The following is a 19,130-nucleotide window of genomic DNA, read 5'->3' as shown; positions in this document are numbered from 1 at the left end:
CAGTGAGGAGCATTATGGCTCCCAGGAAAGGTGGATGGAGTTCAGCACAGGAGAAGGAAGCCTGTGAGCACAGGGTCCCATGGTTTGGTGGGCTGAAGAGCTGTTGTCTTGTCTGTGGCCTCTTGGCTGTAGAACAGGCTCTCTTGCTTTTTTGACAGGTGTGCCAGTGTTAATTCTTCCCATAGTTAATTCTTTCCCATAGTGAAAGAAATCAACAAAAGCCACCTGAAAGTCCATCTGCTGCTGCTTCCACTTTTGCACCAGCATTTGAGATCACAGTGTAGTGTGTATGAAAAGCCATATGTGGGCAAGACAGAACAAGGATCTGCTGCAAGATCAGAATTGAGTTGTGTCCCTGGAGTCACTTGAGATCTGAGGCTGTCAAAACTTAGGTCAAAACCAGGCTTTTAGCTAATGTTAATCTGATGATGAAGCCAGATCTAATCCTGGTAATTAAAAACAAACCCCAAACCTTGATTCCATGGATGAAGTAGAATTCATTGAAGAGGAGGGAGGCTTCTCTGAGCATCACTCCCTTTTTTGTTCTGCCACCAGTGAAGTGGTGCTCTATCATTAGCCCATTTTAGGAATTTTTTTTCAGTAACTATTCTTGCTTTCCCTTGGACTTCCTGCAGCCTTTACTACTGTTTTTCCTGCCGAGTTTCTCCTTCCTTGCTTTCTTCTTTTATATAGAAACATCTCTGCCATACAAATACCTGCATTTGTGGTAGCAATCTTAAGGGACACCTCTCTGCCCCAGAACATCAGTTGCTCCTTTGGACTCGCCATGCATCTATAGATGATGGTTCTGTTGCTTTCATTATGTCCTTGGATAAGGAAGCTCTGTTGCATTTTACTCTTGCTTTGAATTGCTTCAGTAACGCTTAAACCAGTCGCAACAAGGGGTTATTAACTTGAAATTTAACAGTGGAAGATGATAGGAGGAAAATAAGTATATTTCTTTCCTAGAAGCAAGTTGAAATCATGGGTTTGTAATAATATACCACTGCATATCTGATGATCCAGGGTCCCCAAGTGGGCTTCAACCCTTGAACAGGCAAAGTTTTATGACACTAAAGGTTAGTCCATTTCAGAAATACCTGAACTTGAGTAAACAGTCTGGCTCCTCTGACATTTGCATTGAGTCTGCACCATACAGAAGGATAATAGTAGCTGGCCTGCTGTTTTGACAGAATTATGCTCTTTAAACTGGTTACCAATGCTTGTGTAACTCAACACTGTTAGCACAAGTGTATGAGTGTTTTTATTTGGACTCTGATGGAGTGCTTTAGGGAAGTGCTGTCTGCTCTAGAGTAAAGAGGTTGTTTCCATGACCTTTCTCACAGTGAGAGGATGTTTTTAGCAATAGCTAATCCTGTGAATCTGATATGAAATGATTCTGTGAGCAGAGAGCACAGTAAATTGTCATGTTTACACAAACAATTTTTGGTCAGTTTTCTTAAAACATTCTCTGCAATTCTTGCAATGAGCCTGGTGTAGCAAGTTCCTTAGTCAAAGCAAAATACTGACAATTAGAATTTTAAATCAGATTCTGTAGTTTTTACTTACATTGCTTCAACAGTCTGGTTTAATAACCAGCTCAGCTGCTTTGCCGTCTTATTCTGAATGAAAGTCAAAAGCTGTAGCTCTGTCACAGGATAAAAGTACTGTGTGTGCATCTCAACCTCCTGTTGAACTCCTAGGTACTTTGGATCTGTGGATGATGGTGTGAGAATCTCCAGCAAGGGCTTCTTGGTTCCACCTACACAAAACAAACTTGCAAATTCTGCTGAAAAGTATTTCATTGTTTTTTCAACCACATCTGCTCCTACACAACACTGCATTTGTCAGCTGTATTTCCATAATATAAAGTCTTATTTCCTCCTAGCTTTTTGTATCTGACTAGTTGTTATTTTAATAGCCTCTATTTCTGACGCATAGGGCAAAATTAAAAGTGACCAATCTAGTTTTATTCATTGTATTTATAAGTGATTACACCATTTTGTTTTCTCAGTCGGTATGGAATGTGGCTGGAATTTACAATAGCACTGAGCATCATCCTAACTGTTTATTTGGCTGTTAGAATTAGACTGAAGCTGAGTGCTTAGACTAGCTCAGCCCAAGAGTCTGCTGTGATGTTATTAAAACTTTTTACTCCACAACAGTCTGTACAGCTTGTAGTGATCTAGACAATTGTAGAGACAATAGCGGCTTTAAAAGTTTAGGGTAAGGAAGCAAAAGCCATTTGCTAGTGAAGGCAAGAGTGCTACTGTGATAGGAGCATGGAAAATGATCTACTTACATGAGAAGGTTCATTATCAAAATGATCTTCAACTTTTAGCTAGTCTTTGTGAAGTTTCCTATTACTCAGCCACTTTGCTTAGGAATAGGAAATTGCCAAATACTGGGTGAGACCACTTCAGTTTTTAAATGTCTTAATTAATTATATTGGATGTGTAATGCCTGATAAGATGCCGATTATTTAACCAGAACGCCCTGGCAATTTTGTGCAGACTGCTTGTCAAGAGCATTATTTACTTTGCTGAGTCAAAGCACAAGGCTGAGTGTGTCAGAACCAAAGTTCATTGTGGAGCTGTAACCTGCCTCTTGTATGTGGGGTGGACTCCAATTAGACCATCCCAAGTTACTCATCCTTTTGTCCCCTCACTCGAAGGACCTAAAAGTTACACCACCTGCCAAAGTTATGAGCAACTGAATATAATGAAGGGAATTAATACAAGTATCACTGTTATCTCTACTAAAATATCACTAGCTTACAGTAAAAACCTGAAGGGAAGTTAATCAAGAAATAAAGACGTGTGCTGCATGAATCATTGCTGATTTCACATTGCTGTAAAAGTGAAGATGTAAATTGTTTACGTGCAACTATCAATTCTAAGACTTTGAAAACCAACTAAAATAGAAAATTACTTTTTCCTGGTCTTACATGTCATTGGGAAAAATAAAAGGTACTTAAGTCCCATTTTCTTAAAGGCATTATAGAATTTTACGTCTTATTCTAGATTAGGAAAGTGGTTTGCTCTGATGTGTAATTATCAAATCAAATCATGCAATATTTAGTAACTAGATCACACCCAACTTATTTTAAAACAGATTATTTAAAAACATACCATGTAGTTAGTATAGCTTGGAAACAGAAGTTATATTTAAAAAGAAGGAGGAACTTTTCTGCTTCTCTTTGGATGTTCGAATGACTTTCTGGGTATGTAAAGGCTTTGTTTTCCTCAATTTTCTTTCTATTTCCCCTTTCTTTTTGATATCAGTCTTTCTTGTCTCTAGGAAAACCCAAGAAAAACCTGGACATGAAATAAGCCAGAGCATTGGACTCACATATCTAAAACAAAAAATTGTAGCAGGGGCAGGAGAATAAGAAAAGGAGATTTTTAAAATAAACTGTATTTGTGTAGATTTTTCATCCTTTTGCTTCAGAGGTTATGTACAGCAGCATGGAAGATGGAGCCTATTTCTTCTCTTTTGTCTGACTTCTGCCTGGCAGCTCCTCATGCAGGCACCCAGAATCCAGTCCAGGTGGGTTCAGCTCAGTGCTGATGGTAGTACTGCCCTCCTGCTCCAATGATGGCTGTAAGGAAATGGAGATAGATGGCAGTTCTGTGAGAGTTGTTAGAGGAACACAGAGCACTTGGGAACTCAAGTGGTTGCCCTTTGAATCATTGGAATCGTAGTACATGTGTGAGGACACTGGTATCACTCTGTGTTGCATGGAGTTTTGGCTTTTTAATTCTTCTGAAATTGCTTATGCTTCCTCTGGACATTGTCCTTCAATAGTAATAGAACTTTTATGACTAGTCATGAAACAGTAAAAATTGTAAAACCCAGCCTAGAGCTGATACAGTTGTGTCATCATAAATGTATTCAGAGCATACTCATACACACAGAGGGAAATGAGCTACACTGGCACTTGGCAGTGCTAGATTAGCAGTTGGACTTGATGGCCTCTAAGATGTTTTCTGGCCTAAATGGTTCAGTGATTGGTGCCTAAATAGTGTATGCTGAGATCTGCATAGAAGGCCATTGTTTCTTTCTGTAGTCTTCACGTCCCAACTAGCTGGTGTATGTCTTGGGTACTGTACTGTGTGATGTATATTATAATGAGTTGTTTCAATGGCCACTGGGTTCGTTTGCATCAACTTCAGCCTAGATGGAACAAGAGCTGTGAACATTCAGAGACATGGACTGCAGTGCAGGCTAGACAAGCCCTCTGAGGACTGAAGATGCCATGTTGGTCTGTTTTCCTTGTTGCTCTTATAATAAGGAGGTGCACATGTCCCCAGCCTAAATAATCTCACTAGATGGTGTGAGCTATTTAGCCCTCAAAGGGGAAAATAATTCTTTGTTCCCCATCTCCCAGCTCCTTTTCTCAGGAGATCCTGTCTTAGTTACCATGGTTATGTAAACTGGTGGTACAGTCTTCCCAGCCTTCATTCATACACCTACTAACATCTGCACCAGTGCAGCTTTCAAATATAGGCCTGGCTTGTGCTGGATCTGGCTAAATCTGGAGCTGTTTTACACATTTCTTTGACACATTAATTTTGGCTGGTTGTTCTACCTTTTTGAGCAGATGTAACATTTCATAACTTGTCACTGAATTTTTATCCTTCCATTCATGATGGTGACAACCAGAAATCTGATTGTGAACCACCAATGTGAAGCATATAAAGCAGCTTGGGAATTTCAAGAAATCTGTTTCTCAGCACCCCTCCCTTGAACATTGGGTGGTGTACTACGTGTGAGATTACATAGAGACCTGGAGCAGGTAGGTCAATTCCATACAGTTCAGCAGCAAAGGAATTTGCGTTGCAAAAGAATTTATACATCTTATTCTTCAGTGGCACTCAAGCCTAATTGCACTTGATTTGACACTAACTGGCTAATTAAGGAATCTTTCTTTAGGCTTCAATGGACATTAGATCAGAGCTGCTGAGACCAAGGGCTCTGAACCACTGGGTTAGGTGTATTACCATCATAACTGAGGTAGGAAGCTCTGGAAAACTAGGACCAGCTCTGTAGTATCAGTATTTATCTAAACATTAAGAGATAAAGACACTGCGAACGTCACACTGTTCCCACTTACTTGACCATGTAATGTGTGGAGAAAGTGGAGAGTAGACAGGCTACTGGATGTCAGCTGAGCCACCAAAACCACAGGGGGAACAGAAAAAGATAAGTGTATTTGCAAATTTAAATATACAGAGAGGCATTGAAGTAGGAGTTCTTACACTGTTTTGGATAAGCTGTTGGTCTTTTGTGACATTTGGATATGAAATACATTTTTTCTGTCTTTACCTATAAAAGAAAGCCACAATAGTAATGAGAGGATTAGCAAATGTTTTTGTTGAGAGTGTTGCTGTGGCTGTGATTTTTCCAGAGCCATGTCAGATCTTCTCAAGTATGAATGGCATCAAGGTTTTTATTGCTCTTATTATTTAATTGTATTCTTACAGTATTCAAAGGACTCAACCAGCACAAGAGGCTATTGTACTGGTTGGAACTGTGGCTTGGAACTGTGCAAACACTCCAGACAAAATAGTCTCTAAAAATTTCTGAGTTTAACGCAACAAGACGGGTAAAACGTGCATTCAGGCAACTCCATAATACCTTGCTGTTAGGCATTTAGGTGGGGTCATAACAAGAATTTTTGTCACCTTTCCCTTCCTCCTCCTTTAATGCAGCTTCTGTCCTCCTCCTGACACCCTTCCCAGCCAGCTGCTATTGCAGTTTTGCAAGCCCTTGTTCTGGCACTGCCCCTGTAGGGCAGCCCAGGCTGGGCACTCTGCAGGGTGCAGGCATGGTCCCATATCCACATGAGTTATTTCACAAGAGTCCTCATACATTTTCACTGAAAAGAGTGAGACAGTTGCTGAAGACTCTGGAAAATGGTGTGAAGGTTCCAAGTCTTTTCCCACACAGCATTTGTTTCTTTTGGAAGTCCACATGCAATTCTCTGCACTTAGCTGCTGCACAGCTTGATGTCTTCTCTGTACAAGAACATGCACTGCCAGCTGCTGGGGCTGCAAATCCTGCTTCCAAGAAATAGCTGCAACACAGACCACTTTCCATCACTGAACATGGTTCACAGTTCTTCTTGGTACCTGTCTTTCTCTCTGGCTTTGTACTTTGTTCACTCTTAAAAACTTTGCTCCTATCCTAGTGGCTCTCAAAGGGACGAGGAGAAAATTGCTGTTGGTGGAGCAAGACATTACCCAGACCTGCCAGCCTGCCTGCCATACTATTTTGGATGCCAAGTTGACAGCAAGAATGAATTTATGCCATGAGATTGAAAAGGAAGTGTATCATTCAGCTGTTTGGACCAGCAGATGGCAAATGTAAAGGAAAAAAAAATCAATCTAAGAGCCAATTCAGAGAACAGACATTAAATAAAACCATCTGGCAAACATATGAAGGGAGAGAAGATGATGAGACCAAGTTCTGCTTTAAATATCTGCTCACATTGAGAGGAAGTTGGTGGGAACTCATACCATGGGAGAGCAGGCTTTGAGCCTATAAGGAGTCCTGTGGCAGTGTTGAGGACTTAAAAGGACTCAAAATTATCAAGCCTAAGTAGCAGCATTCCTGCCTGTGTGTGGTCCTGGTGATACTCCACACAGAACAGTGAATACAGAACTGCTTGATTCCCCATGATGGGATTGAAAAGACCCACACCTAGGAACCTTGTTTGTAGAAAGGGACTAGAAAGATAAGCATGGAAGTAAGCAAAGAGGGTAATCTAATATTAGTTGTGGATGCCTCATCCCTGGAGGTGTTCAAGGGCAGGTTGGATGGGGCTTTGAGCAGCCTGATCTAGTGGAAGGGAAGATGCCCCTGCCCATGGCAGAGGGGTTGGAACTAGATGATCTTTAGAGTCCCTTCTAACCCAAACCATTCTATGCTTCTATGATATCACAAATTCTGAAGGACCTTGATAAATCTATTTTTATGCCAATACCATGGCATTTTGTTACTTTGCCCTACTACATTAATTTCTGGAGAAGAAAGATGTGTGTGGTTTTGCACTTAGGCTTTTACGTCAAATTTCTAAAGAGAAACATAGTCCATTGAAAAGGGAATTGGTATCTTACATAAGTGCCCAGCCTTTCTTTTGGAAACTTGCTCTAAGGGAATGTGATTTCAGAGCCCAGAAGTCTAGCAGATGTTATTACTATTTCTGTTTTACAGGTCAATGCTTTTGGTTTTTATGCTCTGAGAAATGCCTACAGCTGCTAGCCTGTCTTTTATGTTATAAAAACAAGTCAATTCTGTATCATATTCTTAATATATACATGATATTTTCTTTTTCTGGTAAAATGGGGATACTATTGAACGTTGCAAAAACATCTAGTAACCAAGAGTTTTGTTAGCAGACTGTGTCATCTTATTTCTCTGAAGGGCAACAGTGGATAATTGTGCAGTGAATTTTGTCCTTGATATCCAGACCTATGGCATTAAACAGAACAAATAATCCCACCACTTAACTGAAATAAAAGGAAAATATTTCAGTATTGTAACCTAAGTTTTTAATGCCTTTGTTGATAATAAGGTTCACATGAGTGATGATGTCGTGGCAGTATTTTGTGCATTAACTGTTGTTTTCAGATATTTACATGGGAAAAGTTGCCAACTCTCAGTAAACAAAATTTTCAAATATTTATTTGCTTTCCATTTCATCTGTGTTGTTACTGATTAGTTGCTGTATCTGAGAAAGTTTTCTTTAGTTTCCTTCTGTGTCTAATAGCCAGACTAACAAAAAGGCAGTATTTCTGTCCCTCTGCTCAGATGAATAATTCATTGCCCTGCATTTTCTTGTGTCAAGTAAATTTCAACTCTTGGTTTTGTAAAGATGGTTTGCGAGGGGTCCTGGACACACAGAAATTATTTGCTGCCTTCAGGCATGTCATTATCTTTCCTGAGAGGGAAGTAACAGTTTATTTCTGTTAAATTTTGGTTAAAGAATTTACTATGCTGAGTGTTAGAGGGATGGTATCCTTTAATTGAAGTTGGAGTTTGGCAGGTTTTTTCAGTGCTGTTCTGCTGCTATTCTCCCCAGCTCAGTTGAACAATGGGCTGGAGAGATGCTGGCAGTGTTGCTTGGTTACAGTTCATCAGCGTGAATCAATGCTTCACGCAGCTCCTTCTGCGGCTGAACAACGCGGAGACTTCTCGGCACTGTGTCACTGATGTGAGCGGAGATGTGAGCAGATTAGGGACCATCTCAATTACTGTAATACACACCTTTGCAGAGGGATTTGGACAGCTGTGTTTGACTTTCAGTGATTGAAGTCAGGCAATTTAGAGCTGTCTGTTTTATATGGCCTTACAAGTATATAGCCAAATAAAGTGAAATTTTTACAATGTGTTTTGTTGCAAGGTGTGTTTGACAAGTTTGGCACTTTGGCATCCTTCTGTAATCATCAGGGAGATTAAATCCTGCATTAAGTATGTTCCTCTGGAATAGACAAGCCATTTGCTGAAGCTTGCCTGCAGGCAAAGTGAAACATGTAAGAGGAACTGCTACCTTCCTCTTATTGCATTTACCCGAGTCTTAAGCTGGCATAAAATGAAGCTGGTGGAGTTATGCCAGTTTAGACAATAGGAAGATGTGACAGGTTATTTTTAACACTATGGAGTGAATTTTCTCTACCCTACTTAAATCCTTTTTACTACTTACCTGTTCTTGCTGTTCAAGACATGACCGGAAGAAATGTTAGAAGAGAGGAGAGGTCTCCAGTTTGTGCTATCCATGGAATCAGCCTTTCCAATAGCATTGTTTCCATCTACATCCTTTTTCTAGCTTTTATATGAATCCTGAAATGATTTGCTTCTTCCTCTCTCTTTAGGGCTCAGCAGTTCTCCCTTTCTTCTCAAATCTACCATACTTGTGTTTTTTTTTCTCTTTGCCTCTGTTAACAGCCTCACTAGTAAAAGCTTATATTTGCCACACCTTTGATCTTGCCAAAGCTTTCTCTGTTTTCTCTAATATCTTCTATTTAATGCAGCTTGTTGCATGGCTGAACATTAAGGCCATTTGGAAGAATCTGTAGGAAAAATTGCTCTGAAGTGCCATGCACTTCACTTGGTTTGCAAAAGCTGAATCTATAGTAAAAAAATTAGTTTAGAGCTATCTAAAACACGAATATTTCTGTGAGTAGATTCTCTGCACTATTTTTCCTCCTGGTGATGGTATCTGTAAGATGGCCTTTCATCAGAAGATTGTTTCAGAGTACCTGCACTGCTTAAAAATCTGTTGCACTGCACAGAGCTGTGATTTCTGATTTGTGCTGTGTTGTTACATGATCAATTTTTCTTTAGCAGCAGGTGAGTATATATTTATTATCTTAAATTTTCAGTATGTTTCCTCCAAATGCCTATTGGTTATCTACAGGGATCTTTATATTTTGAGTCTATTTAAAACCTGGATTAATTTAACCCTGCTGAATTCAGACAGTGGCATTTGTAACTATGATGTCTGGAAATTTAAGTGCTTATGGGATAGGACTTAACTCTGACCTCTTCCTGTTTCTGCAATAAAATGAGAAAGGGAAATGAACAAAAGATCTAGAATTTTTCTATCAATATTATGAGTTTCGGCTTCTGTTCAGAAAGGTACTTGAAGCACCATAATACTCATCTTGTTTTGGGCAGCTATATTTGCTGCAGGGATAGACTGATTCCTTGGTTAAATAGGGACATTTATGGGGAGGGAAAAATCTGAAGCATATCTAAGAGACTGCTTCCTGACCTCAGGACTGTGCTTAACACAGATTTATCGGGCGACTGAAGCTGGCTACAGTGAAAGGAGAGCCTTTTTGGGGATACACTGCATGCATTAGGAGTAAGCATTAGGTGTGCCATTGCACATTTGAGCGGGGCTGGTGTTCTGCAAAGACACTTGTGTGCCTTTCCCTTCCATTAAAGTATTGCTTTGTTTCTACCACCTAGAAGGCTATTGTGGAGTAATTCCTATTAAGATCATAGCTGGACTTCTCTAGACATGATAGGCCATTTCTCCAGTCCCTGAGACCCTTCTTTAGGAGAGCAGTTGCCTGCGTGGTGGTTGGGTGGTAGGGACACTCTCTGCAGAGCCAGGTACACCCACTGCAAACTCATGCAGAGATATGAAAGCTACTGCCCTGGCTGAGCCGGAGTCCTCACAGATATTCCTGTCTGGGACTGGCAGAATCTACTTGAGCAATGAGGGAGCTGCTCACGTGTGAGAATGTGCTCAGATGTGATGGAGAAGCAGCCGGCTGGAATGAAAGGACTTGTTTCTGCACTGATACCCCTCAGCCCTCCCAGCCTCATGGGCCCGTCCAGCCTATGGGAGCCTTGCCATATGTGGTGTGCACAGCGCTGCTTTCATGACATTTTTGCCAAGATGTTCCTTGGAGCCAGTAGAAAGCAGACACGCATCTTTCCCAGATAATTGAGTCTTTGACATTCGTGTTAATGCTGCATATGAGGAGGCATTATTTCCTTTTGCTATAAGAGATGATAGGGCTGGGTATACCTCATCCAAGGGACTCAGAGGCACTTTAGCTCTTCAGGTCTGGCTCAGCATTTACTTTTCATCTTTTAGAAAATACATCCTGAGGAATTTGCAAGCTAAAAAGAGTAATTAATACAATGGCATGGCAATAACTTAAAATATTTACATGGCCAGGAAATGTAGAGTTCTTGTGTCATCATCAACTTCCCTGATTTGCTTCCTTTCAATTTTCTATGTTGAGTTTGGCTTTAGATTATGCTTCATAGTAGTGTGTATGGGATAACATTTTTTTTTTGTTTTCATATACTTAATATTCTCTCATTGCATTTGTTAATGTTGAGGCTGTGCACATGGTGGGTGGTTTCTTTCTTGCTTTATTTAATGACCAGATTTGAAATAGATCTTGTTTTAAGGTTAAAAACTTTCTGGTTTCATTAGCATAAAGAGCAGAAAATGTCACCCTCAATTTTTGTATGTGCGCTTCCTACTTTCACAACAGGTGCCTTTTTATCATAAAAATAGCTCAGCAGCTGTCCCTTTGTCCTGGGTGCTACCAGTGGCCAGGAGTAACTTTTGGCATGGCCCTCCCTTTCCAGGAAGGACCCAGCTAAGCTTCCTGAGTAACATCAGCCTCTGCTAAGAATTCAGGTCAGGATCTCCCTGCTTGTTACCTAGCAACTGGGGGATACTGGTACTTTTTCCTCTGACCGACTCCTTCCGCGTTAGATCCAGGGATCATTGGGGAAGGATCAGGGCAGTGCTCATAACTCATGCTTTGGGAAGGCAGAGTAGCCCCATGCTGGCTATCTGATGAGATGTAGGATGCACTGTACAAGTCAAACAGAATTGAGACTTTCAGAATTCTCTGCGTAAACTTGAAAGTGCCTCTGCTGGTTTTGCTACCACTTAAATGTCTGGCAAGGTGACAGATCCCTTCTGAAACACCAGTAGCCTTTTGTGGTGTGTTGAATCTGACAAACAGGAACCTACGCAGGTAAGCAGCGGAAGAAAGTTTATGTCTGAGGTACTTTAAGGGTTGTTTTCCTACAGGTGAAATGTGTTTTTTGGTGACACAGGTGCACGACATGCAGTTCTGGGACTATTGACCTGCCTTTGTACTTATTAAAGTTTCATTGCATGGTAAGTAAAAAAGTTAAGTAGAAAGATGAACTGTCTTCCCTTGTTCTTTGTGGTGTGTGTTTATATATAAATTGCTGAAAACAACCTTTAAACTTTTCTGGTTAATTTATTGTAGAACTGGCTAATGAAAAATCTTTAAGTGATCAAGAGTTATTGGTTGCCATGCTCTCACTGCAACTCACTGCTGGTAGCATATTTGCAAAATAGAAAGCAGCAAGTCCCTCTGGCTGTGTATTGTTTGCAGAGGCCAGCAATCATTGCCTCTGGTTAGTAACACAATGGGATTTTGTTTCCCTGTGATAGATTACAAGTAGAAACCCTTTGTCAAATGTAAAAATTAGAGCAATGTGCCATTCTAAGAAAAATACTTACCAAAAAAATGTCTCCCTTGTGTTGTAGCTTCTCTTCTCACAAACAGAGACGGTGGGAATCCAACCAGAGTATGTTTATATCTAGTACTGGTACAGGGCTGGCATGATAGTTTTCTGAAGGACCACTCTTCCCAGAAAATACAGTTTTCATATTTTGAAAAACATGGAAATTAATGTTTCCAGGTGCATACAAGATGTTTAACTTGCCTTTTTCAGAAGTCTATAAGCAGCACATTCCATCTCTTCAGAAATAGGAATTGATACATTTCAGATTAACTTGAGCAAAGGCATGCCAAGTGACATCAGTCAAAGATCTGGCTGCACAGCTCTGGGACAGGTGCACTGTAAGCACGTTTATATGGTTTTTGCACAGAAGGTTGTAGTGGTGGATTCTGAATAGGGACATAAAAGACCAGATTATTTTAAAGCAATATATTTTAATTACTTCTAATGTGGAGCTGTTTCATTTGAGTGCTGACTCTAAGGCGTTCAGAAGCTGATTTCTTCAGAGATACTAAGTGCAGCTTCAATTGATATTTTCCACATTTAGTATTCAGAAAAACAATTCCCAGAGTCTCACATTGCATACCTGATACAGCAGCTGCTTTTTAAGTGTGCATGTCCAATTTGGTATTCCACACTTTTTGTCTCTATCATACTTCTGGGAGAGCTCATACATTTATTCCTAGGACTTGCAGGGTGTGTGTGTCCACACTAGAAGAGTGAAAAAATATATACCAGGTCAGTATCTTCATGCAGTTCACGATGTCCTTTATTACAAAAAGCTCTCCCAAGCTCTCTCACAAGTATGTGTAACTTCATACTACTGTCTGATTAGGTGATGTAGGACAGAGTAGGAGAAATATCTGTTTGAGGAGGTGCTTCACATTTCATTTAATTGTTCTGGTCTCTAGGTCAACAACTTTCAGGAGGCAGTTAACAGCAGAAACCTCTTCAGCTCTCTCAGTAAAATAGCACCCTCAGAGCATAGTGTGGGACCTGAGAGATTAGGTCACCCAGCACCTCTTGATCTTTTCTCTGTTCACAAAGCCTGGTAGTGTCCTCTTAGTAGTGCTCTTCTGGCAGAGCTAGGAGTTCTGCTAGATATCTCATTCCCTACCCATTGCTGTGACTCACAAGTATTTTTAAAATGTTTAAAAAAAGGAGGCCCCTAAGCAAAGAGGATCAGAATTTCTTCAGGCTTGAGCTAGTATATTTGCCAACAGCATGTAAAAGGCTAAATATTTTCCCATTATACCTACACCAGAGACACTCTGTAGATACACAGATGGCTGGGCCCTTGCAAATTCAGCCAAGGGAGCGTATGCTGGCACTTCAGGGTTTGAAAAGAAGCTGGAATGGGTCCTGCAGTCTGGTATTGGCAGTCAGCAGCAGCATCTGGGTGGTTGGACCTAGGAAAGAGCCAAGTCTGGAAAGGTTATTGCAACACTGGACTTGCATGAACAGTGTTTTTTGATAGTAAATAGCTCGAACATGTACTTGGACTCTTCAGTAGTCAAGAGGAGGCAGGTGAATGCTCTCTCTCTATTTGTTTGTCAACATGTGCAACCTAACTAGGAGCTGGGAAGCTTAAATCCAAGAGTTATCTCTGTATCATTTAGCTATAGAGGCTGCCTGGTACCCAGTGTCTGGTTCTGGGCATCTGGCTGCCAGAAGAGGTGAAGTTGAAGTAGGGCAGGTGCAGGAAAGAGTTAGTAAAATGTCAGGATAATAGAGGGTTTCTATCTGTGAGGAAATTAAGATGCCATGACTTATTTGGCTTTGCAGATGAAGGCTAAAAGGGGAGATGGACATCTTCTCTAAATACCTGTGGCAAAAGAAAAAGGCTCCTTCAAGGAAAGTATTACATTAGCACAAAACCAAACAGGTATACACTGGTCATTTAGTCATCTGGGATTTTCTAATAATCAGAGTTACCAAGTTCTGGAATAGCATTTGAATCTGAATAGTTTTCAAAATAAGACTTTAATCAGCCTGTGAAGAGCTTATATTGAGTGTTTGCTTGCATTGAATGCTCAGGAACTTCGCTCTGATAGTATGTTCCCAAGTTTTATTCTGAAACATCTGTATGAAGCTGGAAGATATAAGTGTACCAAAATATTCCTCAGGATTTTCCTAAGGAGTTTTCACCACATGAGAGAACTGAAAAAGTCCAGGCAATGCATGGAGCTCCTGCAATGGGAAGGACCTGATAGGTGGGATGCATCTGATAGTAACAGGTCTTGCAAAACCACAGAGCTAAAGAGCCTTTGTGAGCAAAATGACTCGTCTGAATTTGGACCTGCCCAAGCGACCAGCAAAGGCCAAGAAGTGCTGGGACTCTTCTAAGATGCTGTGGGACTGATTATTTTGGACTTCAGTTTCTGATTTGTTGCTGTAACTAGCCCCATACGCATGGAATTTTCCCTTACCTCCCTGGGAAAGCGAGCAAAACACGGCAGTTTGAGGCAGGGAGTTTCCTCCCTAGGAGTGATGGGGTAACCCTGGAAGTCTGTGCCATGCCTGAGAGACAAGTTGTTCCTGACTGAAACCACTTTGGTAGTTTCACTCTGCACCCTCTGCCTTGGTAGGAATTATTGCAGACCCACAGGAGGTGGGAGAAAAGCTCACACAAATAGGGTTTTTTATTCACAGCTTTGCTTTTTGAGCTTTGATTAGGAATATTGCTCTGCCACCCTGTCTCACAATGGTGTCCCTTTTGCTGCCCATGGGGATATTGTCTGCTTCTCTGTTTCTCTTCCTATGTCTGGGCTCTTTCTAGCATGTGAATGTCAATGGCGTTTAATTTATGAATGCTGCAGTATGTTTTGTTGTGCTTATTTAAATAAGGCAGAGATCAAGCACTGTACAGTCACATGCAAAGGTGATGGCAGATGAGTGCTCTTTATGTCATGCTGGATTTCTGCTGCACACTTGCATGTATATTTGCCAAATTACAGGCAGGAAATTTTTGAATTAATGACAAATATTTCCCAACTGTAGTTACTTAAGTGCCTGCACATGTTAAATTAACCATAATAATCTTGTCACATAGTCATGAATTAATAACCTGCATCTCATTGGGCTTTTGAGAATTGAAGTAAAACATTTGTGGTACATTCAAAGAAGAGAGCCTGGGGATAATTGGGATGTCTCCAAATGGCTTTACATTCCTGTCCCCACCATCCTATCCCCCTTGCCAAGAAAGCCCCAAAGGCTATACAGGAACGTGAAAATTAGGTTTAGAAGGGGCAGAAGGAAGAGATCTCCTCTGCAGAGGGGTGTCTCTTTCAGGTGAAGTGATTTAGACTTATTCACTCCTGAAATGTCTTCCTCTCTCCATTGGTGAGAGGGAGATGCTGCCAGAGGCAAGTGTGCAAGCAAGAGATTTCTGACAGAGATCTTAAGCAGTGAGGAGTTTAACAAGGAAGGTGCTTATCATGTCAGAGGGGGATGGGAAGGACTTCTGTCCCAGTGGCAGAAGGGAGAAGAGGCTGGGCACAAGTGGCGATGTGGGAAAGGGAGATATTTCTCACAGTGTATTCCCCATCCGTGGTCCATGAAACCCCTTCCAGTGGAGACCCAGGGAGCATGATCAAGTTCCCTTTGCCTCCTGAGTTCCGCTACCCCACAAGGTGCCAGGGGGATCTGGGCCCTAGGCTAGAGAGGGCACCTCAGTCTATGCCATTGGCTCCAGCTGAGCTGGACCAAGGGACAGGCCTGGAGCTGAGCGTTGCTTCTGCATGACAGGCTTACTCCGGTCCCTGCTCTGGGAGTAACAGCTTGAAAAACATCAGGAGAAGCATGTAACCTCTCTTGTGAGGAGAGACTGCAGGAGCTGGGCCTATTTAGTCTAGAGAAGACTGAGAGGGGATCTTATTAATGGATATAAAAGTCTCAAAGGCAGGTGTCAGGAGGATGGTGCCAGCCTCTTTCCAGTGGTGTCCAGTGACAGGATGAGAGCAAAGGCTATAAACTAAAACACAGTAAGTTTTACCTCAACATGAAAAACTTCTTTATAGATGAGGATGACAGTGCAGTGGAACAGGTTGCCCGGGAGGCTGTGGAATTCATCTCTCTGGAGACAATTCAGAAACCCACCTGGACATATTCCTATGTCACCTGCTCCAGATGACTCTGCCTTGGCAGGGGGCTTGGGCCAGATGATCTCCAGGGCTCCCTTCCAATGCTAGCAATTGTGTGATTCTGTGCTATGCTTTCTACTTCCCAGTCCAAGGGAATGAGTGGGCTTGTGCAGGTGGCACACTAGAGACTTGCCTCTGGATTTCTGACAAGGTGGCAGTAAAAACTATTAGGCTGCATTCAGAGTTTTGACTTTCAAAAGTCTGCAGGTCTGAAGCAGCAGCTGGAGGTGATACATACAGAATGGCTCGCCAGAGGTAATATTTGCTGAGATTATTGCTGCAGGGAAGGAGTGAACAAGAAAACAAGAATCTGAGCTAGTGGCAGTTATTTCCATTTGCTCATATCTTTGCTTTGGAGCACAGTGTGGTTTGGAGCATGGACCTGCAAGTAAATGAGATAAGAGCTACAGAAAAATATTTCCCCTCTTTCAAATATAAAGAACAATGATGTCCTGAATAGATAATAAGAATGAAAAGTTTGCAAGTTCATGTCATGAAGGGAGGAAATGACAAATAATTATGGCTCTTACATTGGTGAAATCCTGACTGATTTTCTTATAGACTGTGGAGAAAGTTTCTGAACAAACATGAAAAAACTCAGCCATGATGTTTATTGTGGCATGGACAGAAAGCAACCTTCCAGTCTTTTTGTGTAGGAAATTATTTTGGTTACGAAGTCCAACTTAACTGGACTCCTACCTGAAACCTCTGAGGAAGTCATGTATTACGGTAACCTTGTGTTAAAAATCTTGTGCTCTTCTTCTAGAAGCGATCTGAATGTTACTGGTGTGGAGGAAAGATAAAGGAGCCCGTGGCACATCTGTCTCCCATCAGGGCTCAAGAAAATAATTATAATTTGAAGGCTGAGAGGGCCTAAATTAGGAAGGGTCAAAAGAGGCTAAATAAGGTCCTTTCCAAATGAAAGCCTGCCACATGTACTACCTCAGAGCAAGCCTCGTACAACAGTTAAACAAGAGGCTGTTCAGCTTTGCATTTGACCTGTGGGGTTTAATGCAACAGGAATGTGGAATGTGTTTACAAGGTAGCAGTTATTGCTGAAATATGTGAATGCTGTTGCCTGGGGAAATTTCAGAGGATTGTGACTGTGCTGACAGTGGCTGTACCTCTTGGACGGACTGTGTGGATGTTGGGGAGGAAACTGGCCCCAAAGTCTGCAATCTACAGAGGGAATGCAGGGCACGATGCTCCTCTTCCCCACCACAGCCCGCTGCCATCCTGTGCCTTCAGCTGGATCTCACTCCATTCTTGCTGCTCCTTCGTGCTAGGATGACCTGGGAGTGTGATCTGGTCCTTGTGCTGGAGACATGGCTTCTTGTTATCCCTGCATCCGAGGGGACTCCAGGTTAGCACGCGGCTGCAGCCGGTTCAGCAGAGTGGTCAGGGCTGGAACGAGGTAGAGCTGAGGACTGAGAGCCCCTGACGGCACCTTTCATGAGCAGGTCCTGGAAATCAGCCTGCTTATGTTCTGCCTAGTCTCAGCTGGTGTAGCTCTGCCTGGAAGGACTCAGGCTTCTCCTAGAAATATCTGTTTTGTTCTCTTTGCATTTCCAACTTTATCTTCTTTCCTCTCTATTTTAAATGTCCAATATTAAGACTATTCTGCCCATGGTTCATAGATGATTTCAATAATTACTCACTTTCCTGTACTTACAGCACAGGAATTCCCAAGGAAGCTGGTAAAGCCCAGCTTAGTCTCTTTATTTCATTCACTTTCCTTCTTACTTAAGTTTGCCTAATTTTCATCGCCCTAATGGCAAAATATTTGGAAGTAGGCCTAGGATATAACTATATTCTGTATCCAGTTGAACCCAAATTTTTTAAAGATTTGTCATTAACTTTTAAAGAAACTTCATAAAACTGTTGAATTACACTGTTGACTACACATTATGGACCTGTGAAATTTGGGCCAAATTCAGCTCTAGATGTTAGCAGTTGATCTCCTTGTCTGGTTAACTTGGCCCACTGAGTCTCCTTCAGAATTGCAGATAAAGCTGAACAAGGATCTCATTCCAGGTACTGCTGAACACTTTCTGCATCTTAAACTCCCATTAACCTCTGCACTGTACAAGAACACTCTTACATTAGGCTAATTGGTGGGGCAGCAGGTGTCAGTGAGCCATTGCTCAGGGCTTGCTGTGCTTACAGGGGAGACTTACTCTTTCTTCACCACAAAGGAAGTGTGTGTGTGTGTATATGCCGGTGAATAGACAATTTATTGTATTCATGGTTCTGAAAAAAACAAGGAAAGATCAATGAAAGCTCTGTTATATTTCCATGAATTTAAAGGTGCTGAGACCTTATAAAACTCTTGATATTTCTACTCATTCTGAATACCAAAAGACCTGGTGTAATTATTTTTGTGAAATAGCTTCAGGAATGTTCCCAGTGCTGAATTCAACAGTAATTGCAATTGCAATATGTAGAATCAAATGTAATTTTGTTTTAACTAAAGAAAGGCCTTTTACTTTATTTTCTTTTGCTTTTCAAGGAGAAGCACAGTGAATTTTTAATACTTCACTGACACTTGACTCTGAGTGATGTTAGCCTGCTATTGTAAAAATGTATGACCTTCTTCAGAACATTATTAGCAAAATACTCTATGTAAATACTCAATATTAGTTAAAAATACAGATTGTGCTTCTATCAATAAAAATGGCTGGTAGAAACCTAAAAGTCTGGTAGTGTACTGAGCTGTTTGTGCTCATAAATATGGCACAGGATCTCTGGTAGGCAGCTAGCTAGGGGAGATCTTGTGTCTTTGTATAAAACAGCTATGCCTTTATTATCCCTAAATGCTGAGGAAGAAGGAGAGCCAATGTGGCTTTTTTACTTTAACAGTTCTAATAATCATGCCTTCCATGTTGGTGGAATAAATCTCCTGGCCCCTCTATTAAATCACAAAAAGTAAAAGACTGAAAACAAGAAAGA

At 41.3% G+C, this 19,130-nt stretch overlaps 1 protein-coding gene across 14 annotated transcripts in view; it reads left to right on the top strand.

The window, feature by feature from the left end:
* Nucleotides 1-19,130, top strand: part of CRACDL (CRACD like) — a 66,103-nt gene that overhangs the window by 9,897 nt on the left and 37,076 nt on the right. For 2 of the 14 annotated variants that reach the window (XM_038143276.1, XM_038143295.1), the window contains exon 2: nucleotides 11,602-11,665. The exons of 5 other annotated variants lie outside the window; for them this stretch is intronic. Coding sequence is in view for 2 of the 9 variants with exons in the window: in XM_038143189.1 (XP_037999117.1) it covers nucleotides 17,507-17,544 (38 nt within the window). In the remaining 7 variants the exon portion in view is untranslated. Of the gene's footprint in view, nucleotides 11,520-11,546; nucleotides 11,666-11,962; nucleotides 17,545-19,130 lie in introns of those variants that run through there. 7 more of the 14 variants (XM_038143215.1, XM_038143224.1, XM_038143267.1 and 4 more) reach the window with 6 other exon arrangements.

The sequence above is a fragment of the Motacilla alba genome, chromosome 1, assembly GCF_015832195.1.
Source record: "Motacilla alba alba isolate MOTALB_02 chromosome 1, Motacilla_alba_V1.0_pri, whole genome shotgun sequence".
NCBI lineage: Eukaryota > Metazoa > Chordata > Aves > Passeriformes > Motacillidae > Motacilla > Motacilla alba.
The sequence above is the reverse complement of the archived record's forward strand: the minus strand, read 5'-3'. Positions and strand labels throughout refer to the sequence as shown.